General features: G+C 43.4%; 3 protein-coding genes across 4 annotated transcripts in view; 1 reads left to right on the top strand and 2 right to left on the bottom strand.

Moving 5' to 3' along the window:
- The window catches only part of LOC145419328 (protein NLRC3-like), a 32721-nt gene extending 14726 nt beyond the window's left edge, over positions 1 to 17995 (top strand). For both annotated transcript variants that reach the window (XM_080296990.1, XM_080296997.1), the window contains 2 exons: positions 16953 to 16999; positions 17148 to 17995. In XM_080296990.1, the coding sequence (XP_080153116.1) occupies positions 16953 to 16999; positions 17148 to 17689 (589 nt within the window). In that variant the 3' untranslated portion in view covers positions 17690 to 17995. The remainder of the gene's footprint in view (positions 1 to 16952; positions 17000 to 17147) is intronic.
- The window catches only part of LOC145424239 (uncharacterized), a 382435-nt gene that overhangs the window by 185661 nt on the left and 168830 nt on the right, over positions 1 to 27944 (bottom strand). The window lies entirely within an intron of this gene.
- The window catches only part of LOC113011576 (protein NLRC3-like), a 471371-nt gene that overhangs the window by 410955 nt on the left and 32472 nt on the right, over positions 1 to 27944 (bottom strand). The window lies entirely within an intron of this gene.

The following is a 27944-nucleotide window of genomic DNA, read 5'->3' as shown; positions in this document are numbered from 1 at the left end:
GGGCTTGTAGTCTCTGTGCTGACCCCTTCTGAAGTCCACCACCAGCTCCTTTGTCTTGCTGCCGTTCAGCTGGAGGTGGTTGTCCTGGCACCACGATGCCAGATTCTTCACTTCATCCATGTAGGCCGCCTCATCGTTGTTGGAGATGGCACCCAACACCACTGTGTCGTCAGCAAACTTCACAATGGTGTTGGAGCCATGGGTGGCCACACAGTCTGAAGTGTAGAGGGAGTAGAGCAGTGGCGAGAGGACACATCCCTGAGGTGCTCCTGTGTTGATGGTGATGCTGTTGGAGAAGCACCTGCCCACCCTCACCACCTGAGTTCTGCCAGTGAGGAAGTCCAACACCCATGCACACAGATGGCTGTTAAGTCCCAGATCCCTGAGCTTTGTGAACAGTCTGCAGGGCACTATTGTGTTAAACGCTGAACTGTAATCAACAAACAGCATTCACACATAGTTACCCTGTTTCTTGTCCACGTGGCTGAGAGTGGTGTGTAGGACGTGGGCGATGGCATTGTAACTCCCTCCAAGTTGAAAAACGAACACAAGGCGTTCTTGATTTACTGGCATTTATTGCACACGGGCGCCACCAACGATGCCACCAGAGATGCTGTAACGATGCCGTGAGAACTGTACAACAACATAAAATAATCAATTTCCACCGTACATTGTTCTCATAGAGAATAAACAATAAAGTACATTATTAAACAACATAAATGCTCACAATTTGACCTTTACAAAATGCTAACATATACACGTGGTTACCATAAATTCGCTCGCTCTATCACAAACAAACATCTTATTTTCTATCACAACATATACAAATTGCATACCTCATTGGCCGCATTAACTTGCAGGGGTTAATGAAAACGCTTCTTGTAGTGTCACTCTTTCCCATAGTCGGACACTCCGTTGCATGCGTCTACATGTCTCTACCACCACCAGAGAGAGACAAAAGCATGCTGCGCTCTACCGAGTGTAGCGTGTACCAGAATATACCGTCGACCTCAAACAACAGACTAAACATTGGTTCCACCCCGGAAACATTCTGTAAACCCTTTTTAAATGTATTTCCAACCAACAACATACATTACATCACACACATATATTAACAATAAAGTATTTCACTTATTCATTGTAACTTGAACCATAAAATTGTCTTAAATTGCATAAGTGCTGCTGACGGCAGCCACACTCCCACCAAATCATTAATGATTTTTCAACTGAACCTCGTTGTAAAGGCAAGTGTATACAGTCCCTTAGTCACATAAATCACAGAGACAAGAATTCTGAACTATTCAGCTTCAAGTAGGGTAACTGTTTTGTGGATAGGTCTTTCAAGATACACTGGCTTGTTAACTCTTTTTCCTTGGTCATCCAATGTCGCATCACTGATTAGCAACTCGAGTTTCCTAATGATTCCATCCTCACTAGGGTACACCTTGGTTACCTTGGCCAACTTCCACTCATTTCTGGGTAGACTATTGTCCATCAGCATCACAATGTCGTTGATCTTAGCATTTCTCCGTGCTTTGTACCATTTTCCTCTCTGCTGAAGATTCAGCAAGTATTCCCTTTTCCATCTGGTCCAGAATTCATTAGCCAGGTATTGCACCTTGCGCCATCTCTTGCGAAGATAAAGGTCTTCCTTCACAAACTCACCAGGTGGTGGTAAAACCACTGAAGACTTCATAGTCAGGATGTGATTCGGCGTAAGAGGCTGTGGACCAGTGGGATTGTTCAACAGGTGAGTTGTTAAGGGCCTACTATTTATGATCGCCATGACTTCATACAGGTAGGTACGCAAGGATGAAGTGTCAAGTCTTTTGGATGAATGATCCAGAATGGATGTCAAAACACTTCTAATCGTCCTAATCTGCCTTTCCCAGGCCCCACCCATATGGCTGGCAGATGCCGGGTTCATGACAAACTCACAACCTAGTTGTCTTAGGCTTTCTTGGTCCATTTTCTTTACAGATTCCAAGAACTCTCGTCTTGCTCCAACAAAGTTGGTACCCTGATCGGACCGAAGTTGTCGAACACTTCCTCGTATGGCGATAAAGGTTCGAAGAGCATTAATAAAGGCATCACTGGTCATGTCGTCAAGAAGCTCTATATGCACAGCACGAGAGCACAGACATGTGAATAGCAGACCATAGCGTTTAAGTTCCCTTCTTCCCTCCTTAACGTAAAACGGGCCGAAGCAGTCCATTCCACAATAGGAAAAAGGGGGCGATGCTTCAACTCTCTCACGCGGTAAATCTGCCATTCTTTGTACCTCAGCATTCCTTCTGAATTTCCTACATTTGACACACTTGTAGATGTAGGAAGACACTGCGTGACTACATCCCAATAGCCAAATGCCATTTGATCGCAGCTCATTCATCGTCATCCCACGTCCCTGGTGATGAACCCTTTGATGGAAGTGTTCAATCAGTAACTTTGATATGTGGGTTTTGTTTGGCAAGATCACTGGATGTTTGATGTGTGGGTGTAAATCTGCGTGCTCCAGCCGACCTCCCACTCTTAACACACCCCTTTTATCCAAAAAGGGATTCAGTTTGTGCAGCCTATTTGCACGATCTCTTGTTGTTGTCTGCTTTGCTTTCAGATCTTTGATTTCTTCGGAAAACAGTTCGTTTTGGACAGTAGCTATGATGAAAAGCTCTGCCTCTTTCCTCTCCTCAAGACTGGTGACTTCGTTTGTTCTGCACATCAGACCCTTGAGCTCTTTGACGCATCGCATGAGTCGTGCAATTGCTCTAACTAGCTTCGTCCAGTTTGAGAATCTTGAAAAATGATTAAGCAACGAATCTTCTGTGGTCAGTGTCTTATGGACAAAGATCTTGCGAAGTTCTGGGTCTTCAGCTCCCAACTCTCCCACCTTAAGGTCATCAGCGGGAAGTTTATCCCGCCAGATAAAATCTGGACCGGTGAACCAATTGGAAGTGATTAGTCCCTTTGCTGTCAGACCTCGTGATGCATGATCAGCAGGATTGTTCTCAGAAGCCACATATCTCCACTGGTCTGGATCGGAACCTTCTTGGATGCGCTGAATGCGATTTGCCACAAATATGTGAAACCTCGCCTCGTTGTTGATGTATCCAAGAACAACCTTCGAGTCTGTCCAAAGGAATTCTTTGGCTTGAACTTCCAACTCCCTTTTAAGCAGGTCGCTCGTTCGCACGGCAATAACTGCTGCTGATAGCTCAAGCCTGGGTACTGTGGTGACCTTTGTAGGAGTCACCCTGGCTTTGCCAATAACTAGAGAGCAGTGGACTTGGTTTGAAACGCTGATTGCTCTCAAGTAAGAACATTCACCGTACCCTTTAACACTCGCATCTGAGAAATGATGCAGCTCATATCTTTCAACTTTCTCAAAACCTTCTGGGAGATAACAGCGCTAAATTTTGATGTCAGCCAGGTTCTTTAAATCTAAAAGCCAAGACTCCCACCGTGGTTTGAGCTCTTCTGACAGTGGCTCATCCCATCCAACCTTGCCTTGACACATCTGTTGGAGTATTTGCTTTCCAACCAGAACAAATGGTGACACAAAGCCAAGAGGGTCATAGATGGATGCCACAGTTGATAAGACTCCTCTTCTAGAAAGTGGGCGTTCATCCACAATCACTCTGAAATGGAACTGGTCTGCAACAATGCACCATTTGATTCCCAGAGCTCTCTCAATTTGGGACTCACCAAGAACCAAGTCACGATTTCGTACCGAATCTGCACGTTCACTCTCTGGAATGGATGCAAGTACCTCATGATTGTTAGAAATGAATTTGTGAATTCGCAGTTTGCCAGCACTGCAGAGTTGCCTTGCTTCCTTTACCAACTTGATGGCTTCCTCCTTGGTTGCGACACTTGTGAGCCCATCGTCCACGTAAAAGTTTCGTTCAATGAACTGAATGGTCGTTTCACTGCCCAAGGACCATGTCCTTGGGCAGCAACATGTTTCAACCCAAAGTTTGCACAACCAGGGGAGGAGGCAGCTCCAAATAGGTGCACTCGCATACGATAGACTGATGGTTGAGCCTGGAAGTTTCCATCGTCCCACCAGAGAAATCTCAAGTAGTCCTGGTCCTCCGCTTTGACGTGAAACTGATGGAACATACGCTCGATATCGCACATTATAGCAACTTGTCCCTTGCGAAAGCGGCAGAGAACACCTATCAGGCTGTTCGTTAATTCTGGTCCAGTGAGAAGGTAATCATTTAATGACACGCCTTCAAATCTTGCTGAGCAGTCGAATACAACCCGTATTTTTCCTGGCTTGTGTGGGTGATACACCCCGTGATGAGGAATGTACCATACAGGACTGTTGTTAATTTCTTCCCTTGGGACCTTTTCTGCATCCCCATTTGTTATGATTTCACTCATAAAGGTTGTGTAGTCCTTTTGATATTGTTTGCCCCTTTCAAATCTTCCTTTCAAGCATCGAAGTCTGTGAACTGCACATGCCTTATTGTCTGGGAGATTTGGTCGATCTTTCTTGAAGGGGAGCGGCATTTCACAGTGACCATCCGCTTTGATTTTGATTCCTTCTTCCATTATGGTTAGGAAACGCAAGTCTTCCTGAGATAGATTAGCATCCTCTACTCTTCTCTCACTGAAGCCAGACTCAAGCATCCTCAGCACATCTGGTGGTGAAATGAACTCCTTAACTTGGGTTCGACATATGTATTTCACTTCATTTGTGAGCTTCTTAGATGTCTGGAGATGAGGTTTCACTGACTTCATGACAATCTTGTGACTGCTTCCTATAGCATCACCATAGTCGACACATGGGCTAACACAACCGACTATGCTCCATCCAAGATCTGTCCTTTGAGCAAATGGCTCATTGTCTTTACCTGGGACGACCTCTCAGGGCAGCAAAGCCTGAGGACAGTTGTATCCTATGAGAAGCCCTACATCGCACTCAATCAATGGAGCGATGTCCTCTGCAAGATGCTCTAGGTGTGTCCAAGCTCTTGCCGTTCTTGGTGTAGGAATGTGACTTAGATTGGCAGGGATGAACTCTCTTGAATAGGTTACAGGGAGAGAAATCTTCTTTGAAGAGTAGAAACCTCTCACCTGCAGTCCAACTAACCTTTGACTCGGGATGATTGTATTTCTGGATGAAAGTGTGGAGAGTTTTAACTGCACAGCTTCCCCTTTCGTGTCCAGAGCTTCCGCCTTGTCTTGCACAATGAATGTGTTGTCGCTTTGGTTGTCAAGTAGTGCATATACAAGAATTTCATTCTCTGGGTTACTTGATGTAGACAGCCAGACTGGGACAACCGTAGAGGAGTACATGCTGTCCATACCTTGCACTACTCTGTTTGACGTGGCTTCATTTGATGGTTCAGGAGTATGTTTGCTCTCTGTTCCTTCCGTTGACTTAGCAGATTTCGAGTTTTTTACACTCTCCCCACGTTCATTGCTGCTTTTCTCTCTTCTGGTTGCTCTTTCACGGTCTTCATGTAAACATGTTGGGTGTTTTTCCTTACATGTCTCACAAAGACTCCTTCTTTTGCAGGTCCTTGAGAGATGTCCTGGTTGTAGACATCCAAAGCACAATTTCTTTGTCTGAACAAACTTAACGCGTTCCTCAACTGGTCTTTCCCTGAATTTCCAGCATGTCTGTATGCCATGATTGCATCTTTCACAAAAAGTGCATATCTTACGTTCTGCATTCTCTTCAGAGTTGCTCGCAAGCACCTTTGCACCAATGTTTCGTGCCTTTGTTGTCTTTATTTTTTCACCGTCATTAGACTTCAGGGCATGAAGAGAAGTTACTGGATTGCAAGCTATTTTCGCTTCCTTTGCGATGAATTCCACAAACTGACTGAAAGTAGGAAACACCTTACAAGTTTCTTCTATCTCAATCACCTTCCTATTCCAACTGGCCACCAGCCAATCTGGCAGTTTTGTTAGAAGTTTTTGATTTTCATCACAGTCGTTCAATACTTCCAGACCCTTAATCTGGGACATTGCAGCCTGGCAGCCTCTAAGGAAGTCTGAAAAGTCCCTCAGCTCGACGCTGTCTTTGGGTCCGATTTTGGGCCATGCCACGAGCTTATCCTTGAAGGCTTTAGCTATCACGAATGAACTTCCAAACCTTTCTTCCAGGATGTCCCATGCTGAGTTGTAAGCTGCATCCGTTCCTAATAGGAAGTAGCTTTCAATGGCCTTTTTTGCAGGTCCACCAACATATTTACGAAGGTAATAGACTCTTTCTCCTACTGGAATGTTTTTCCTGCCTATCAGGGTTTGAAATGACATCTTCCAATCGCTATACCTTAGTGGATCTCCCATGAAGATAGATGGTTCAGGTGTTGGGAGACTGCTTACATTAATAGACTCTGCTATTGCTTCAGCGAGGACTGTGATACTATCTGCTTGGTGTATCACGGGATGCTCACGTGGACTCCTTATAACTCCTGGAGATCTATGTTGCTGAGCTGCGTGGTTATGAAGTAACTCTGTTATTTCCTCGTCCGAGCTTATATCTTGTTCATAAACTTGGAGCCGTGCCTTTGCCGCACTTAGCTTCTTAACAGTCTGTAAGCGCTCTATTTGTCTGCGTTTCTCTTCCAGTGCTTTCTTTCTCGCCACATTTTCTTCATCTTGTAATGCAATCTTCTTTCGATTTTCTTCTTCAAGACTTTCAAGTTCTTGTTGCTCACATTCTATCTCTTGCAGGACCTTTAGTGCAGCTTGTGTAGCAGCTAGCTCTGCTACGGCCTCTTGTCTCTTAATGGAGGAAAGGCTTGACCTTTGTGACTTTATGCTGGAACTGCTTGCAGAGCTTAGACTTCTTTGAGAGCCCTTACTTGTGCCTTGAGAAGCTGAAGATGAAAACACTGAACTAGACTCAGGCCAGACTAAATCCTCTATCTGAACGTCTTCGTTATCTTTATTCTGAAGATAAGTGGTTGCATTGTCCAAGATTATTTTGGATACCGCGTCACAGGTGTCTGCCCTACGACGGATCTCACTGTCTGGAGAAGAGCATTTACGCAAGTCTTCATATGCGTGTTTCACATCTGCTGATGCACAACTTAACTTACACATCAAATCCTTCACAACCTCAACAGAGGGGGCTCCCTTTATCATTTTCTTGGCTTGCTTGGCGTTTGCTTTCCATTTATCATAAGTTGTAGTGAAACGATGCTGAAGTTTTTTTGACTTATCATCATGCAGTTGCTGAGCCTTTTCAGTAAGCTTTCGAGGTCTTTGACTTCTTCGTGGCTCTTCTTCACGTGACTGCTGTACATTTGTGGCACTACTATCCTTGAGTAAGTCGCCATTCTTAGTTTCATATTCAGTCGTTTGATCCATTCTGCGATGTTTGCCTTATTACTTGAGTCGTATAAATATGGTGGGCTTTGTTCCTAACCCAACAGCACGTACGACACAGCACTTAATTCTACAACACTTCTAGCTTCAAATAACACAAATAGGTAAAATGACTTCACCTATAAAACATCTTATTAGACAGGACCATGAACTTAGAAAGGAGATATGCAGAACACCAGATTACTTTCAGTTCTTACAATGTTCCTTAAACAGTCGACAAAGTTGACCCACTTCTTAACATTTAACTTGTTTTAAATGCATCACTTAAAGGATCGTCCATGTAAACTTCGATTGTTTGCTGCTTAGGTTAACTGGCGTATGCATAGTCTTATCTGTCTGATGCTAGCGTGCGATGAATTTCTTCTTGCTCAGTGGATGACAGGCACAGCTACTCGTCTCCTCGCCTCATGTCGAGCAGACTGAGTTCTCACTGTAACTCCCTCCAAGTTGAAAAACGAACACAAGGCGTTCTTGATTTACTGGCATTTATTGCACACGGGCGCCACCAACGATGCCACCAGAGATGCTGTAACGATGCCGTGAGAACTGTACAACAACATAAAATAATCAATTTCCACCGTACATTGTTCTCATAGAGAATAAACAATAAAGTACATTATTAAACAACATAAATGCTCACAATTTGACCTTTACAAAATGCTAACATATACACGTGGTTACCATAAATTCGCTCGCTCTATCACAAACAAACATCTTATTTTCTATCACAACATATACAAATTGCATACCTCATTGGCCGCATTAACTTGCAGGGGTTAATGAAAACGCTTCTTGTAGTGTCACTCTTTCCCATAGTCGGACACTCCGTTGCATGCGTCTACATGTCTCTACCACCACCAGAGAGAGACAAAAGCATGCTGCGCTCTACCGAGTGTAGCGTGTACCAGAATATACCGTCGACCTCAAACAACAGACTAAACATTGGTTCCACCCCGGAAACATTCTGTAAACCCTTTTTAAATGTATTTCAAACCAACAACATACATTACATCACACACATATATTAACAATAAAGTATTTCACTTATTCATTGTAACTTGAACCATAAAATTGTCTTAAATTGCATAAGTGCTGCTGACGGCAGCCACAGGCATCCTCTGTGGATCTGTTGGATCTGTAGGCGAACTGCAGCGGATCTGTGGTGTCTGGGATGGAGGAGGAGATGATGTTCTTCAGCAGCCTCTCAAACACCTTCATTATTACCGAGGTCAGTGCAACTGGCCGGTAATCGTTCAGGGATGAGGGTTTGCTGTTCTTGGGCACAGGGATGATGGTGGATCTTTTGAAGCATGTGGGGACCACAGACTTCACCAGGGACACGTTGAAGATGTAAGTGAACACACCTGCTAGCTGGTCAGCACAGCAGCGCAGCAGACGGCCGGTGATGCCGTCTGGCCCCGCCGCTTTCCTTGTGTTCACTCTCCTCAGTGCCGCTCGGACGTCATGCTCCGCGATGCTGGTCACCGGTCTCTCGCTGATGACGTCACTGTCCTCGGTAGTCAGGCGGTAGATAGCATTAGCCGCCTGGCTAACCTCGAAACGGGCGTAGAACCGATTCAGCTCGTTGGTGAATGCAGAGTCAGCGTTGATCGGCGCAGTGTCCCTGGCTTTGTAGTCCGTAATGGTGCATAGTCCATGCCACATACTCCCTGGTGGAAGCGGGACTCCACACGTTCCCGGTACCGGCGTTTGGCATCTCTCACCGCGCGCCGCACGCCGTATGAGGCCGCTTTGTAGGCGCTCATATCGCCAGTGGCGAGACCCGGGTTCTAGGAGGCGGTCCTGGCATTTACTGCAGTGCGGATCGATCGGTCCATCCACGGTTTCTGGTTTGGGAATGTGGTGACTCTCACAGTGGGGATAATCTCCTCCGCTAGCATATTGACGAAGCATACTGCTACTTCCGTAAACTCGTTGATGTCGACTGCGCATGCTCTGAACATGTCCCAGTCGACGTCGTTGAGTGCGTCCTGTAGCGTAGCTTCTGATTGGGCAGTCCACCGTTTCACCTCCCTCGTGGTCACGTCTTCCCTCCGTATGCTTTGTTTATACTGGGGAATGAGGAAGATGGCGTTGTGGTCAGACTTCCCAAAAGCCGGGTGTGAGACAGCTTTGTAGCCCTGCTTGTATGGCGTGTAGCAGTGATCCAAAATGTAGACCGCCGTGGCGATGACTGAGGTGAACTCACGGGGCAGATAGAAAGGGCGGCACTTAATGCTCAGGAACTCCAGATGTGGCGAGCAGCCGCTGGAGAGAGTAGAAATGCTCCTGGCATCACACCACTTTCTGTTTACCATGAAACACACTCCTCCACCTTTGGTTTTGTTCGACTCTGCCGTTCTGTCCGCGCGGAGCACAAAGAATGAATCCGACGGAGTTACGGCCTGGTCCGGCACGGTGGGGGTCAGCCATGTCTCCGTGAAGCACAGAATGTTGCAGTCCCTCATGTCACGTTGGAAGGTGACCCTTGCTCTTAGGTCATCGAGCTTGTTCTCCATGGATTGTACATTGGCCAGTAGGATACTGGGCAGTGGTGCGCGATGCGCCTGCTGTCTCAGTCTGTTCCTAATACCAGCGCGTTTTCCCCGGCGCTTCTTTGTTCTGCGCCTCGGATGAGCGGCCCGTCCTTTGTTGTTCTCCGCGCCGCGTAGAATCTCTGGCGGCCAGGAAGGGTCAGGTTTAAAAGTGTCCAAGATTAGATGTGCAACCTTGGCACCGATGTTTACAAGTGATCCGCTGTCGTATACTATAAGACTAGAGGATTTTGGGATGTAAACCAGAGCAAAAAATAAGTAAAAAACAAGAAAAGTGGATAAGTGGGAGTGAGAGGGAGAGATGCCAGTAAATAATTTCAAGGATAAATTTCAGAAAATCAGAGCTAAGAAACCAAAGCAAGTGGGGAACTAAAAACATGTGGACAGACTCATAATTAGGCCAAAGACACATTAAAGCAATTATTACAGGTTTAGAAACAGGGATGGATATGAAGGAGCTTAGCATGAATTTGCATTGAGGAAAGAATAGCAACGAGCATCAGAGGAAACAGTTAGGAAAACTAAAAGGATGTACTGGCAGGAATACTGCAGTACTTTAGGAAGAACTACACCAGTTAAGAATGTGTGGAGTACTGTTAAGAACATGAATGCAGACAGGAAACAACAGCAGTTTTTGTAAAGTAAATTCAAACTCCTTCATTAAATGCAGCTGGTTGAGTGAAAACAATGGAGAATGATTGTGTTACGTTGTTTATTCTCTATAGAAATGGAGCAGCAGGAGTGCATGCATAGCTGGACGTGGGCTGTATATACATGCGTGTATCTGTGTTGTCTGTGAGCAGAGAAAACAAAGCGCTGGAAATGTCCAGTGTATCATAAGCCAGCCAGTCCTGTTACTGCAATTCACTTCTTCACCAGAAAGTGTCACCATCAGGCTTCAACAGCAGTTTCCAGTATTAATAGTGTTAATGAGCTACAGGTCGTATGGATGGGAAAATGTAGAGATGCTGGGCAAACAATATGATCAAATCCACAGTGGGAATAATTGAAGTGATGATTGCAGGTGTAGAGAACAAAAATGAATCATATTGAAATGTTAAATCAGGAAAATCCTGGAGAAGAGGGTAGTTCTAATGTTCAGTTTGTAATGTTGAATTCAACACAGCTCTTAAATGCATAAAAATGACTTCACCTGACATCAGACTGAACAATCGGATTAGCTACTGATATTGATTTAACCCTTTAAGACCTACCATAGAACCAAGTCCGCCAGAGCTTATATTATATTTTTACATGCTGTAGAGCCATTTTTGGGAGCATTTCAAGTTACTATACATCAATACAACCATTACAGACTAAATTTTAATAATATGTATGTATTAAGTGCATAGTAATTACATAAATTGCAAAAAAGTGCAATAAACTACAAAAAAATTGAAAATGTTTTTGTTTTTTTAACATATATTTCTAGTTAGAGAAATTTAAGAGGCTTATCCCTCAAAACTGTAAATACAAAAAAGTTGCACAAAATAGTTTCCCACCACAGGAAATTTATTTTGAGTGCCTTCATAGTTTTATTTTTGAAATACACCAATTTTTATATACTGCAGGAAAAACGAAAATACATATTATACTGCAAATTTGCAAAATAACAGCATATGCATCAAAATAAACTATTTCCAGCAGTGCAATATGAGTCCTAAGCATATGTGGAAGGAAACTGTAACCTAGGACAAGCTGATGGCATAAGATGTAAGTACAACTCCTCAGGTTTCATATGCAAAAAAAATTATTGCGCTAGCTCACGTGGTTACAGTGCTACCGGGATTTAAAAATAGTTGCACAAAACGGAGTGTGCCCACTCTGACCAGTTTTAAAGGGTTAAAGCAAGAAAATATGGTATTAGCATTAGCTGCCAATTCCTATTCACCTAAAATTAGCATTACCTGCTAATGGCAGTCTACTTAGCATTAACTCTTCACTAATGTAATGCTAATTCACATCAAATTATCTTTAGCTTTAGCATTAGCGGCTAGCTTCAGCCTACCTAGCACTAGCTGCTCACATTGTTAAAAGGGAAGAGAAAACGATATTAGCATTAGCTTGTAATAATTATTCACCCCTAATTAGAATTAGCCACTAATGGCAGCATACTTAGCATTAACTCCTCACATCGTCATAATACAAATGATACTAACTTGCATTAAATTAGACTGCTGTTATTAGCTAATGCTATTTAGCAGTAGCTGCTCACATTGCTATAAAGCAAAGGAAAACGATATGAGCATTAGGTTCTAATGCGTATTTGCCTTAAATTAGACGTAGGTGCTAATGGCGGACTATTTAGCATTAGCAGCTCAGATGTTGTAATGCTAGGAAAAAGAGTGTTAGCATTAGCCGTTCACATTGTTTATGAAGTTAAGGGAAATAGTGTTAGCATTAGCTACTCACATTGTTAAAAAGTGTTAGCATTAGTGCATAATGCTAATTCACATCAAATTAGCATTAGTTAATAACGGCAGCCTATTTAGCATTAGCAGATAATGTCGACCTTGGCCCACTGGAAAAGTTCAGAACTAAAGATTTAGGAGTGTTTTTCAATAGCTCTTTCTCATTTGAGAAACAAATAAATTCTGTTATTAAAACCAGCTGTAAGGTTTATATTGTTGATTGTCATTTATGCTTAGAAATATTTACTCATATATGCCTAGAGTTGTATAATCGATTGCATGATGATAGAGGTTTGATCCTTAGTAGTCTGTAAAGACTCTGTGTGCCTTCCAGAGTGCTCTGGCATGCACACACCACTTGGGGCCATGAGAGAGGTCGTACCCTCTCTTACTGATTTATGGTGTAGGACAGGGGTCTCAAACTCAATTTAGCTGGGGGCCGCTGCAGGCAGAGTCTGGGTGAGGCTGGGCCGCATTAGGTTTTCCACAAGAAAGACATGGTTAAAAAATTCCAATCTTCTCAAATCTCTTTATTTTTATTTTCTAACACAAAATATGAAAAATAAATAAACAAATTAAGAATTAATAAGAAAAAAAATCAATCTGTAATACATAAATAAAATAATAATAAGATATTTTTAGTCAGTGAACTTGTGTTTTTCTTTCAGTCTTCTATATCTGCTGTATTTAGATTGAAATGTCTGTATTAACAGTTCTATAACCTTCTTCTGAACATGAATGGAACACTGTAGAAAATGAACTGTTCTTCTGAACATGGCTTCTCTTGCCTACTCCTTGCTGCTAGAGACCTGGCAGCGTTTCCTCTCGCATAGCCGAGCCAGATGTGGCCGGAGGGAGGAAGCAGTTGCGACCCTCAGTATGTCTTGAAGATGATCATCCATAAGTCTGGACCTGTACTTGGACTTATTGAAGTTCAAAGTGGAGAAGAGCTTTTGGCACAAGTATGTGCTACCAAAAAGGCACATGGTCCGCTTGAACATTCGGGAAAGCCGAGGGAAACTAGGGCTCAATTCTCTCAAAAATTGTCCAAGCTTGTCTGCTTTTCCACTCACCTCCCTGAACTTTGCTTTGAGTTCAGAGTTGCACTGCAGCTCAATGAGCTCCATTTGAAGCACAGAAGGGGCATCTTGCACATCAAAGGAGAAGGGGTCCGCAAAAATGTGAAAGGTGGCTCTGTGTGTCTTGAAGTCAGCAAACCTGTGATCAAATTCCTCCTGTAGCCTCAAAATGACATCAACATACTCGTCAGCACTGAATGGTGTGCCTGCATCCACGAGTGCCTTGCATGCTGGGAAATGGCAAAGGTTTGTCTGAGAGAGCTGAGCTTTCCAGAGCGCCAGTTTTGTGGAGAATGCTCTCACGTTGTCATAGGCAGCACTGACAAGTTGCCCCTGGCCTTGTAACGTCTTGTTCAGTACATTAAGCTCATGTGTCATATCAACAAGAAAAGCTGAGTCCATGAGCCATTTGGGATCAGTTAGCACAGGAACACTAACTCCATCCTTCTCCATGAAGGCTTCACTTCTGCTCTCAACTCAAAAAGTCTCTTTAATACATTTCCCCTGCTGAGCCAACGTACCTCAGTGAAGTCGAGCACATCCCCATATTCTGACTCCATTTCCTCTAAAAAAGCTCAGAACCTTCGGTGCTTTAAGCCCCTGGATCTGATTTGGTTGATGCATTTCACAACAATAGACATCACATTGTCAAACTTCAGGCATTTGCTGCAAAGGACCTGCTGATGGATGATGCAGTGCAGAGCAATGGCCTCCTCCACGCCTTCCTCTTCCAGTTTGTTTTGTGCCACCAGTCCATGTTTCCTCCCTGTCATTGATGGCGCTCCATCTGTTGTTATTCCAACAAACCTCTTCCATGGCAAACCAACATTCTCAATGGCATCACACAGCTTGTAAATATCTGCTGAGCGGTGGTCTGGCCATGCATTGGAATTACTGTGAGCAGCTCCTCCATCACTTCAAAACTGTCATCAACACCACGGACATACATTGGGAGCTGGGCAGTGTCGGTGATGTCTGTGGTCTCATCAAGAGCGACTGAGTATACACTGAAACATTTGGCTTTCTCACACAGTTGGTCATAAATGTCACTTGACAGGTCAGAAATGCGATCTGCTGCGGTGTTGGCAGAAAGGCTGATGTTGCTAAACTGACCTTTCTTTCCCGGACAGACTATATTTGCAGCCTGCAATATGCACTTTTAGACAAATGCACCTTCTATGAATGGCTTCCCTGCTTTAGCAATCATCTCACTAACCACGTGGCTCCGACTGCTGCATTATTCTCTTTGGTTGCTTTCTTGGAGAAATCTTGCTGCCTCAGTAGATCTGTTTTAAGACTGGCAACCCGGTTCGCTCTCTCGTCTCCCTGGTATTTTGCATCCAGCTCAGCATGTCTAGTTGTGTAATGACGTTTCAAATTGTATTCCTTGTGCAGCGCAACTTTCTCTGTGCAAATAAGACAGGTCGGGGTGCCCCTGTGCTCAACAAAGAAATATTGCATTTCCCACTTTTCCTGAAATTGTCGGTGCTCATCACCAACCTTTCTCTTCACCGCAGGCTTTGAAAAAGACATGTTTGGGGCTATGTGACATTTATAATTCTACTTGGTGTCACTGTCGCATTGAAGTTTCAATCAAGCGTTTAGCCGACGGACGGGGAACGTCTCAACGCGTAGAGAACGTCATTTCTGCTTCTTTTTCTTGCAACTGTAGCACGGCGATCGGCAGATAAAAAGCCGGTAGCAGTCTCCTTTGTTTTTACGCTCGATGTTCATGTCTTTCATGACGACACGAACACCGTGGCGTTTGCAGATGGTAGAAAGTGCAGGGATAGCGAGCGCAAAAAAGGCGACTGCTCACGGCGCCGGGCTGTTGTTACAGGAGAAAGAAGCGGAAATGACACCGTGACATATAACAAATAACATCAGCTGTTTCTGATGTTAGTTGTTTTGACTGCTTTTACATTATATTGAAATATATGTAATGTTCATGTTTGCTGCAATGCAAACGGAGTGATGCAAATAAAAACATCGAGCCACAAATTACGGTGCGACCCTATAATTAGTCCGGGTTACCGGGGACTGTTGTTGCCGATGAACAGGTGTCGCTATGTGACTGCAGACTAAATTGGGCTGCATTGAGTTCATGACTTTTCTTTTATCCCGCCGCCTACGCATCACTGTGAGAGTTAATATGAGATCTCTCTCTGTGGAAAAATAACTTTAAATCCCACTGACGTGTGTATAAATCTATATACGTATAATGTCCCGCTGGGCAGCAACTTAAAAAAACAACTTTTTTTGAAGTGTTGTGAACGCAGCGCGCTGGGGCGAATGTCGGCGTTTGCCCAATAGAAAGGAGGAAGCCAGCCAGGCACAGGAAAGAAAGAAACACTCCAGGGCAACGCTGCTGGAACTTTGACTCATTGAGAAATGTTTCCCTGCTTGCATCAAGCCCGGCTGGTGTCCCCTGAGATCCATATCCCACCCTGATTGGTGGGTTAATTCAGCTCCGCCCACAACACTGTAAAGTGTCATACATTATCAAACTAACATTACATTTTCATATTAAGGTGGGGCCAAAAACTATCGTTCTGCGGGCCGCAATTGGCCCGCGGGCCACGAGTTTGAGACCCCTGGTGTAGGAGGACACCTACTCTGTGTCTGGTTAAGTATAAGAGCCCTTTGTTAGGGGGACCGCTGGACTCTTAGCACCAGCTTTGGGGTCACAGGGTCACATCTGGAACACACACACACACACACACACACACACACACACACACACACACACACACACACACACAGACACACACACAGACACACAGACACAGACACACACACACACACACACACACACACACACACACTATGCACAGACTGGTACTCTTTGTTCATACCTGTGTAAGACGTCATAATGAACTTGTGCATATTCATGTAAGCTCAATAAAGAGCAGTGTTACGAGGGAGCAGACGAGAGCGACTGAGGTCAAGTGAAGGAACGGCGCTGTCACAGTTCTCTCCCTCATCAATTGTCTGGTTCCAGCGGTGGGTCTGTGCTAGACGACCCATCACCAGCTTTTTCCACTGGTTACCAGTACGTGGTAGAATCCACTTCCAGATCTGGTTGTCTTTAAATCTGTGAATGGATTGGCTCCATCTTATCTCTCTTTAACAAAAGAATCCAAGTGGAGCCCTCAGGTCTGCAGATAAGCAGCTTCTGACCAGAACTAGACGTAAAAACAGAGGTGAGCTTTATCGATGGCTGCAGCCAAACTCTGGAACAGTCGCCCTTCACATCAGGTCGTCACCAACACTGGACATTTTTAAAAGCCGGTTGGAAACACATTTGTACTCTGTAGCTTTCAATCCTGACCAGTCTTTATAGTCATTACTGTGTATGTTTCCTATTTTCTCTCTACTCTGTGCAGCACTTTGGCTCAAGCTGTTTTTAAATGTGCTGATAAATAAATGTAGATTTCTTTGAATAAAACAGTGGAGCCGAGCTTTGAGCTCAGTGTGTAACAGTGTGTGTGTGAGAGCCATGTAATGTCCATGTGTGCATGCTGACTGTGCTGCTCTGACCCCCCTCCTCCTTTCAGGGTGGAGCCTGCTGGAGTCCGATGGTTGAGACCAGGTCTGAGGAAGTGTAAGTGTGTTTTTAATGGGATTCATGAAAACAAAGCAGCACACATTCAACCATCTTCATCATGTCAGGAGTCATCATCAAAGTGTCAATCAATGAACAGATGATGGATCAATAACTGCAGCTGGATTGTGTTTGTTCTCTCCATCAGATTCCTGTCAACTCACAATCGACACAAACACAGTGCACACAAAGCTCCAACTGTCTGACAACAACAGGAAGGTGACACGTGTGGAGGAGGTTCAGTCATATCCTGATCATCCAGGCAGATTTGATGGTTTTTATCCTCAGCTGCTGTGTAGAAATGGTCTGACTGGTCGCTGTTACTGGGAGGTCGAGTGGAGAGGAGACGTTTATATATCAGTGAGTTACAGAAGCATCAGAAGGAAAGGAGGCAGTGATGACTGTGTGTTTGGATACAATGATCAGTCCTGGAGTCTGATCTGCTCTGATGAACGTCCTCGTTATGTCAGGCACAATAAGAGACAAACATCCATCTCCTCCTCCTCCTCCTCCTCCTCTGTCTCTAACAGAGCAGCAGTGTATGTGGACTGTCCTGCTGGCACTCTGTCCTTCTACAGAGTCTCCTCTGACACTCTGATCCACCTCCACACCTTCAACACCACATTCACTCAAACTCTTTATCCTGGGTTTAGGTTCTGGTCTCGTGGTGCCTCAGTGTCCCTGTGCTGAGTGGAGTGTAAAGAGTGTCTCCTGTTACAGAAACACTCTGACTGTTGAACAGATAGTTCAGTCTGTACATGTCTGTCTCTTTCACTCACAAACACGTTTTCAGATTCATGGATTCAATCAGTTGATGTTTGAAACTCTTCTAAATGATTCCTTGTAAACTTCTTCCTCTTCAGTCACAAACAAACAGGAAGTGATGTCACATGTGTTCCTGTCCACACAGCAGAATGAGTCTATTGCTGACAGTGATGTACAAACAGAGTGAGCATTTCTGAGGCCCAAAATAAACTGAGTAGTTCACTGAATGAACAATGGACTGTGAGCTCAGTTCCTTCATCATTAGTATGGATTATATATGTATATGTATTATATTAGTATCATATATATCAGGTGCTGCTGCTTTCAGTCATTGTGCAAATGTGCTGTTTGTAAGCTTGTAAAGCTGCAGTCAGCTGAGACTGAAGAAGTCACCTGATCAGTGAGCAAACGTTTCTGAAAACGTCCAGATGAACAGAATCAACCTTTTGGGATCAGCCAGCAATGCAGCATCATTGTTGTTCAGCTTCAGAGGTTTGCAGGAATGAACTGATGACCAGAAACAGCTGCAAAGTCCAAGAAAATACCAGCTGGAGTTCAGCTGCATTTGAAGAAGTCAAAGAAAAGTAAGGATGGCAAAGGGCGACGTTTTCTTCCAAAGAGCTGCAAACATGGTCGACGCCTCATTAGAAGAATCATCTGGACATTTGTGAGGAACTCTAACCAAGAAAGCAACGTCACACAGATCCAACAGACAGTTTCCATGACTGCAAGTGTTGAGTGGAAAAATGCTACATTGCATTATTGCATCCTCTCACCACAGGAGGCGCTGTTGGCACCACTGATTGCTGATCAGCTGTTCTCTGATGATCTGATTGATACTGTGAATAACGGGACTCACTGAACTCTGTGACACAGTGAAGATTACAGAGTTGAACTTCAACATCTGACTGACGTCACACAGACAGAAGGATGAACCAGTGAGGCACAGAACACAGTTACTGGAGATACTGGATCAGCTCCATCTGAACCTCTGATGGAGAAGCTGCTGAGCCAGAGAAACATCAGGACATGACAGCAGCTGCACTTATCTAACAACATGTATCAGAGCTGATCTATGTTAGAGGATCTATCACAGCAGCTGAAGCCAAAGTCCAACACTGGATACCAGCTGAGCCTGTGCTGAGTGTAGTGTTACAGGAAAAGGGCAGAAACACTGGTAGCTCCCAGTGATGCTGACTGGGGCACAGAGCTGAATGATGCAGCATCAGGACACTGTTTCAGTCTGACTGACAGAGAAACCTGTAGCTGTATCTACATGTGAGGCAGAGGCCACACAAGCAGCTTTCTATGTTTCACAGTGACTGAGATCTTCAGTGGGGGTGGACATGCTCCTGTACAGACCTCTGAGGAGAACCAAGGTGCAGTCAAAGAGTCCAGTCTGTCCTCACAGATGTGAACATGTGCTTTCATCAGGTCTGCTGTCAGCTAGCAGGCTCACATCAGAATCACTGTTCCTGAAAAACACAGTCTGTGTGACATCATCAGTCAGCTGATGGTCCCAGATCTGAATGGTGGGAGGGAGTGCGGAGAAGGGAAATTATTATTATTATTTTACTGCTATTGTTAAATAATTGTCATTATTACCATTGCATTAATAATATAATCTGGAGTTTATATTGCATTCAGGGGTTGAACAGTGTGTGTCTTTCAGAAAGACTAAGTTGCAGGCTGACAGGAAGTTGCAGGTTTGCAGAGTGTGCCTTTTGCAGAACTGAAACCGAAAGCAGAGTCTAAGTGCAGGTTATTTTGAGGAGCATTTGAGGACGAGACACAGACAGTAGGTGAAGAGGTGACACAAAGAGCATGTGAGGTCAACACATACACACACATTAGTTAAATTTATTTAGAGGAATCGTCCTTGTTGTCTCGGCAAGAAAGAGGAACAATTCATTTTAAGATAAGAACGGAAAGTACCAAGCCATGAAAATAGAAGATGATTTTCTGGGTGAAAAGTCATGATGATGTTGATCTGATCTATGTATAAAATGTACCGGTGACGCATGAAGGGGCGTCAGTAAACAAACCCTGATGCTATAAAATATCTGTTCATGCTTTGATTAAGTCGAGGACTACTGGCTGTCTGCGTACAGGGTGTCTTCCCACGCGTGTATTCATTAAAATCATTGTTTGACCAAAGACCTACTGGACCAAGAGTGGTTTGTACTCTCCCTCCTCAATTTTGAACCTTAACATTTGGGGGCTTCGTCCGGTGGTTGAGGAGGGAGGATTGGAGGTGTAGATGGAGAAAATTGGTCTTAGGTGGTCTGACGGGCAGACATGGATTCCAGTGGTCGAAGTGAGTGGGCATAAACCGGCTTATCCAAAAGGTAAGGCACTACCTGTTGAATTATTTCCAAAGTGTGCCAAATTGGAAATGATAAAATTTAAGTCTACTCACTGAAGTTACTGGTGGATGTCTGTTTTGATTTTGATGAGAATCTCATGACAGTACTGAGGATTTAAAGCAGTTGGACTGCTGGAAAGGATTTAATGCGGTTGGACCGCTAAAAGGATTTAATGCGGTTGGACCGCTAAAAGGATTTAATGCGGTTGGACCGCTAAAAGGATTTAATGCGGTTGGACCGCTAAAAGGATTTAATGCGGTTGGACCGCGGGAAGCAGTTGGACTGCTGGAAATGATTTTAGTAGGTTAGGGAATTTGGTTATTTTTTGGTTATAAGGTTGGACCTGCTTCAGTCTTACACTTTGTTGGGTGTTTTACTGTTGTTCCAAAGTATTATAAATTACTCAAGAACGCCAGTTGGACTGGTAGGAAGCGCAGTTCTCGGAGGTAATGCTCCCTCCTGGCCGAGGACGCTTGGCCCTGACCTATCGGCGAATAGGGTTAGTACGGTCGGCAACCGGGGAGAACTTGGGAACCTCCAAAATACCGGAATTGAATGGATTATAGAAATCAGTGATGATACTCAGCCCTAGTGAGCAGCCTAGGCCTGAGAGAAGTGGATGTACTGTAGCTGTGGGTAATAAGAAAAGATGAAAAGAACTATTGATAACTTTTTTGTTAAGTTAAGGCCTGATCTGTCTGAAATTCATAGCCAGTGCTCTGACACGGTGCCATCAATATTTGAATGCTGAAAAAGCACAGTGTATCCAGGAAACACATTATATGCTGCGATAAATGCACTGCCCAAGTGTCCCCTCTCCCCACGGCCTTTCAGCAGCAGACAGCAGCAAACAGGTCGTCAGAGGAGGCCAAGATGATGATTAAGTTTTTAACATTTTCTACAATATTGACAAAGCACTTTAAGCACAAGTTTGTTAGTTAATAATTTAGAAATTAATATTGTCTGTATGGACTTCCCCCCCCAAAGAAAGTGCACATGTAAAACTGCGGTGTTAAGCGATGCGGTTGAAAAATTTGAGTGCGCCTAACTTTTGTGCCGGTACGCCTAAATTTTTAAAGTTAGGCGTACTGGTGCGCCCATGTCAAAAAGTTAGTCTAGAGCCCTGATATATATATATATGTATGTATATATATTAGGGGTGCAACGATACTCGTATCGATATTGAACCGTTCGATACAGTGCTTTCGGTTCGGTACGCATATGTATCGAACAATACAACATTTTTAATTTATTTCATCAACTTTCCTTCTGCAGATGCTGTCTGTGTTGAGAGCTCAGTGGATCTGCGTTCGACTACTCCGCCTAGGCTGCACTGTCGAGCACAGATCCACTGAGCGCAGGGCAAGCTAGCAGACAGAAGCTAAGCTCGTTGCAACATGGCAAACGAACCTCCCCCACCCTCATTCAGATCTGGCCTTTGGAACTATTTTGGTTTTCATGTGACGTATGACCCTGAAGGTAAGCGAGTCATGGACTAAAGTAAAACAGTATGTTGGATGTGCCACGCAATGCTCAATTACATGGGTGGGAACTAGTGTGTTAGCGCAGTTAGCTCGTTAACGTGTTGACGCCGTCCAGGCCCACGCACGGGGCGATCCGCGGTAGCTTGTTAACGGAGATTTGCCGTGTTGTGGCGTTAACGTCATTTCAGATTAACGCTGACAGCACTAGTGGGAACACAACGAATATGACTGCACATTTACTCCGACATCATCCTGGTGCAAAGACAAGTGGAAGCAGACAAAACAACAAGCACCATGCTACAAACTTTACCCGAGTCATTTAGACAGCTGTTGGCACAGGATTCTCCTTATGGGGACCTGATATGTTTAATATGCTGCTGAGAATATAGCCCAGAAGAAGCGTATAGTATAGCTTTTATTTTGAAAGAGACATTTCTCTGTAATAAACTCTCTTTTCCAAAGATGAGCGATTCCTCCATCAGATAGATTTTTTTATTATTATTTTGTTGTTTCAGCAACATTAAATTTAAAAACTGTACTTTTGAGTTAAAATATATATTTATAATTTTAATAACTGACAAATTAAAAAGGCATGAACATTTTTTTTGTATCGAAAAAATATCGAACCGTGACACCAAAGTATCGAACTGAACCGAACCGAACCGTGAATTTTGTTTGTCGTTGCACCCCTAATATATGTGTGTGTGTGTGTATTTATACATCAATCCATTTTCTTGCTTATGGAGTTCAGGGCCTGGGACCTACTCCATGTCAGCTTTCAGTGTTTATGAACATGAACATTATGAACTCATGACTCCCTTGGGAAGCCTCTGGTTTTTCATAGGCAGGGGATATTTGTTTTATCACAGTTCATTACCAAACAGAGCAGGGTTCTAATTGATTTGTGGCTTTTAGGATATTATGTATAGGTGTGTAAAAGTGGAGTGAATATAATTACAAACAGCAATGCTAGTGGAGTGATGACAGACAGGGCGGTTGGGGGGTGGTGAACAGTTTGCCAACAGTTCTCCCCTGTAGAGAAGGACATCTGCCATTTCTTTTTCCTTTTAGTCAAACAATTCAGGTAGTGATGAAAGAAAATCAGACTGTGGCAGTGCTTGCAGCAGGTAACGGAGTGATAATGCAGAGTTTTTACTGCAGTGGACAGTCCCTAGTGTGACCATCGCTGGAACCAACCAGCTGATTTACACCATGGCAGCAGTCATCAGTGAAGTTCTTGGCTGCAACATGAACAATCTCAAGTAGCAATGCTACTAAACTTGCTGGAGAACTTTTAGTTCAGGCCACTTGATGAGTTTCACACAGTACTGCATATTATTTTATTAGGTTGGCACAAATGTAGGATTGTGTTTGTGATATCACGATGTGTCTGTTTCCTTTTCATATTACACTAAAGAGATCATCGCCTACAAGCCTCCGTAAACGAACAGCATGTCTATAAAAGCCCATTCATCATCCGGCCCTCCTGCTCAAACACAACCATGTAGCGCTCATCCCTCCACCCGTCTCATTCAGCATCCACACACATGTTGCAGGGAACGGGAAATAGAGTAGAGCAGCAAAGCTTGATTTTCTTTAGGATTGGTTAAACTAAAAGACGTTGACAAGGAATTTTAAGGGTTTTAGGAAGCATAAAACCGAAATCAGTTGTATTGGATACGAGTATAAATGAGTGCTTAGGCTCATGCAAGAAAAAACATCTTAGACAGGATATGACAAAACGTACTGTGATACAATTCTTCATTACTACAGCTCATTGAGTGCTTTTGTAAAAAGTCAAATCTGTGTGCTCCATTAAACCCTGTAGAAGTTGTTTCGAATGCTGACAGTGGACAAACAAAGTTGTCATTTAGCTTAAACATTAATAGTAGAAAAGGCCCGATAGGAATCTAACATCCTTGAAATCAAGCTGTGGGAGTGAGTTTTGAAACCTTTCTGTAGGACTGCTTTAAACTTGCCTTCTTGGTGATGTGTGTCTGATGTCTTGTTTGACTTGAGCAGATTCTTTACGTGCTTTAAGTTTCTAACACATTTGCTTTAACCAGTAATTGAAACTGCTGAGTAGGAAGTACTAAAGTGGGTGTTGAGCATGTTGGGTGTGTCCTTATTACCTGTTTCGATGTTTTCTTTTAATTGAAAGCATTTCATGAATATGAAATGCTTCTGCGTAATGTTAAACGTTATAAAATATTCTTATGATTTAAACTCTGTATTCATGGCTTATTCTTTCCTGGCCTTTCCTGTAAGCACTTTTATGCTCGGTGGTAAAATATCACAGAACTAGCAGTTTGGCGAGTGTCATACCGCCTGGATTAGTGGCTCAGCTGGTAATTCAGAGATTTATGTAGCTTAGTTTGCTGTGTCATGCTGATTTGGGGAGACTGGACACAGACCTGAGTCATTCTCTTCTGGGTGATCACAGTGGTTACTCTCCTCCCTTCCTCATCTCACCCTGCAAAGAAATCTTTGTTGTTCTGCCTTGACCTCTTCCTCTGTGTTAGTTTGCTGTCCTTTCATTAGCTAGCATTAGGTCTGTCTCATTCTCCTCTCCTCCATGAATTTATCCCCACTAATCCCATTACATGCTTGTCCTGCAGACACACCAGCAGATGACAAACCATCCATTATCTTGGACGGAGGTACACGTAGCGATGAATTAGGCAGCAATAAAGCTTTTATTCAGCTGCAGTTATTTGTCTTTCACAGAGATACGTTGGGTTGAACACTGTTGCACTGCTGTAATAGAAACATGTACACACTAGTGATGGGTCGGTCGCGAACGAAATGGCTCTTAGAGCCGGATCTCTGACATGAACGTGGGTTTTTTTTTTCTCTTTCTCTCACCCTCTCTCTCTCTCACCCTCTCTCTCTCGCACTTTTTCCCGCTTCACTCTGCACGCGAGCCTTGTGCTTTACGCTGGGCAGAGGGGGGAGGGGCGGTAGTTACACTCAGTAGCACAGGAACAGAGCCAGAGGGAGAGAAAGAGAGCCAGGGACAACAACGTCACATTAGAAAGGTATAGTAATCATCCACAGCTATTTTCAGTTGCAGATGATAAAGGATTCAGAAAGTTTATTCATGCAGGTCCATATGACAGAGAATATGCATCTTCTTTTTGTTTTCATATTATAATTTATATTTAATTGTGTTGTGGTTTGCAGTGTTTTGTGTTGTTTTCACTTTAAATTTGTAAAAGGAAAAAGCTGAAAATTTAAATAGTTAAAACTTGAAATGTGAATAGTTGATTTTTGTATTATATGATTTATTTATTACATTTTATGTGGAGTGAATAAATAAAAGAATATTTACGGTGGCCCCTACAGACAAAACACGTAAAAACTCCAAAACACGTAAAAACATGTACAAACTCCAAAACACGTAAAAAATCAGAAGCACATAAAAACTCAAAACACGTACAAAACACAACAGAAGTGCTCCAGGATGCTGGGCGCAGTGTTGAGCTTTTGTTACCTTGAGGCTACACAAGCCAGCAAGTACCAACGACCGGATTTGGTGTGTGGTAGTAACACGTAAATGAACTTTTTTTTAAATTATTTGACTATATATGAGTGCTTGTGTATAAATACACAAACAATACACACATGCTTTCATGCTTTCAATTGTGTAATTTAAGTGATCTAGTAGCTCTGCTTTGGAAGTTCAGTTCATGCTAGAAATGTGTTTTGGAGTTTGTACGTGTTTTGTCTCTAGGGGCCACCGCATATATTTATATATAAACATATATAAATAAAACCACTTTTTTTTTTACATTAGTAATTCCTTTTGTGCATAATTTTATATTATTGTTAATAATAATGTAAATTATAGCAACAAAACAACCTGAAGAGCCGGTTCTCTAACAAGAGCCAGAAATCCCATCACTAGTACACACTGACTATAACATCAAATGTGAAGTCGTGCAGGCCGTGGTCATTTTTTAACATGTCTCTTCCAGATTGGACGTGACCTCACATTTATCAAACATACTTTTTAAAATCAAACAGTTAGAAATGACATTCATTACTTCATTATGTAACATGTGATCTAAACAGCCCTCACAGCACATTTGTTTCCAAAGCAAAGTAAATTGAAATAATTGTGCCAATAAATTAGATTTGAAAGCTCTTATTCTAATTTTCTGTTTTGATGATATTTGGGATATGCTGTTTATGTAGAACAGCTAAAACTAGTTCTTTATATTCCCATATAAATGATAAACACATATTATTTACAAAACACTGCCTGGTGGACGCCAAAGGACGGCCTGTTTTGATTACGCTGGGATCTTTTTGGACTGCACATTTTTGGTCTACGATCAAAGCTGCCACACCACGCTGGATTAATCTCCCAGTAGCTGAGTTTATGAAGTCATAAGAAAGGAATGTCCCACACGTTCCTGCTGTTACACCATATTTGGACTGGGACACCTTTGCTAACCTCTGTTGCTCAATGACACACTGATTTGAATCTGGAGGTGCTGGCGACATATTTGCAGCAGTGTGGGTTCACAGAGGCTGTTTGGACTCTGAGCATGTGACACACCAGTAGCGTGCCACGCTGGGCCTCTCGGGGTGGCGTACAGTGTCACTGTGTGTGTCTATTTAAGTGTTTGTCGTGTAAATGAGGACAACCAAGATATGTGAAGTATAGAGTGGTGTACCACAGTGACAGGTTAATGTCAGTGTGAGTGTGTAGCAGTTTGTGTGGCCAGAGAAGGTCAGCAGCCTCCAGAGGACGAAGCGCTTGTGTTCTTCCACAATCGCCCGTTTGATCAGACAGATCATTTGGCATCTGTCAGGCTAAAAACAACAACACAACATGAAACCAAGCATATGCTCTGCAGTCCTACAGCTAACTCCTGACAGTCTGTCTGCTGTAGGCTGAAGAAATCAGGGGCTCATTCATCTGCACCTGTCAGCGTCTTTATGCTAACAATAGATCAAACAGTATGTGTCCACAGGATGTGTAATGTTGAAGGTTACCGTACATCCTTATCTCCAGCACTGAGAATCAGTTATCACTGATCGCTGTCTCTGCTTTGTTTTGACATATTTCATATTTATATATTTCATATTTATAAGGTAAATACCCTACAACATTACAGAGAAGAAGAAACCTCCAGTAACCCCAGGCTCGGTGAGGGGCAGCCATCTGCCGTCACCAGCTGGAGGTGATGAGTGGAAGACTCGATAGGCCACTCTTATTTTCATCCACTGCTTTGTTACCTCGACACGATGTTTTGGATCATCGTCATGCTTGAACATCCATCTTCATGGGACGAAGGTTCCTCGTCACAGTACGATACGCGGTCCTGTCTATTGGCCCTCCATGCAGGGAGGTCATCTTGTGCTCTTAGCAGAAAAGTGACCCATGTTTCCACCGCTTTACTGTGGGGGTGGTGTTCTTTGGTTTTTAGTGATTGTGAGGACGTTTTCACAGACAAACCGTCACAAAAACCCCATTAAGTGCCAAAATAACATAAACCTGTAGTTTTAAAATTTTTAAAAAACTTCTCAATGCTGCCTGCAGAGACAGTCTACTCTCATGCAGACACAACATCTTTACTGATATAACGTGGTCATGGACTCTTCTCTGTTCTTCCTTATTAAATAATAGTAAAATGACTCTGCAGTTTTGATTCAAAATGCACCAGGTCTGCTCAGTCTGAATCACACCGTTAGAGCCACACCAAATGATTGGAGCACCAATGTTAGCACTCAAAGAGTCTAAGCAGTACCACTACCAGCTTTGGCCAGTGCAGGAGTGAACATGTAGATCCATGTTCTACTGAGCAGACACTGAGCAGAGGCAACATGCAGTAAATGAATTAGTGGTCTCCACATGTTTGCACCCAAAGTTTCCCTGCTTTTGTGAGCTGAGCTGTTTTAATATTTTCCATGTATTAGATGATACTGTCCAATGCTTCCAGGACTGTGAAGATGGAAAAAATGATGTTGCAGTCGTTGCTGAAGTGTTGGTACCATTTGAAGGAAGTCATTAAAGCGCCAGAGCGAGCAGACAAGGCAAGCACTCAAAGAATGTGGAAGGCAGTCGGGGAAAGTTGCCATGGACGGACTTAATTCCTCCCAGCCCCAAACAGCTTTTATACTGTGGACAAAAATACATGAAAGTGTGTGTGTGTACCTGTTTAGATGTCTCTGTGGGGACCAAGAATTGGAATGTTACTATACTTGTGGGGACCAACAGTCATTTATGAGGACAAAAGTGCCTCACGGGTTTGAGACTCACAATGTGGTTCTAGTGTCAGGGTTACAGTTAGGTTATGGTTAGGTTTAGGTTGAGTGTTA

Source organism: Astatotilapia calliptera, chromosome 3 (genome assembly GCF_964374335.1).
Source record: "Astatotilapia calliptera chromosome 3, fAstCal68.1, whole genome shotgun sequence".
NCBI lineage: Eukaryota > Metazoa > Chordata > Actinopteri > Cichliformes > Cichlidae > Astatotilapia > Astatotilapia calliptera.
Note: the sequence above shows the minus strand (reverse complement) of the source record. Positions and strands in the feature narration are given on the sequence as shown.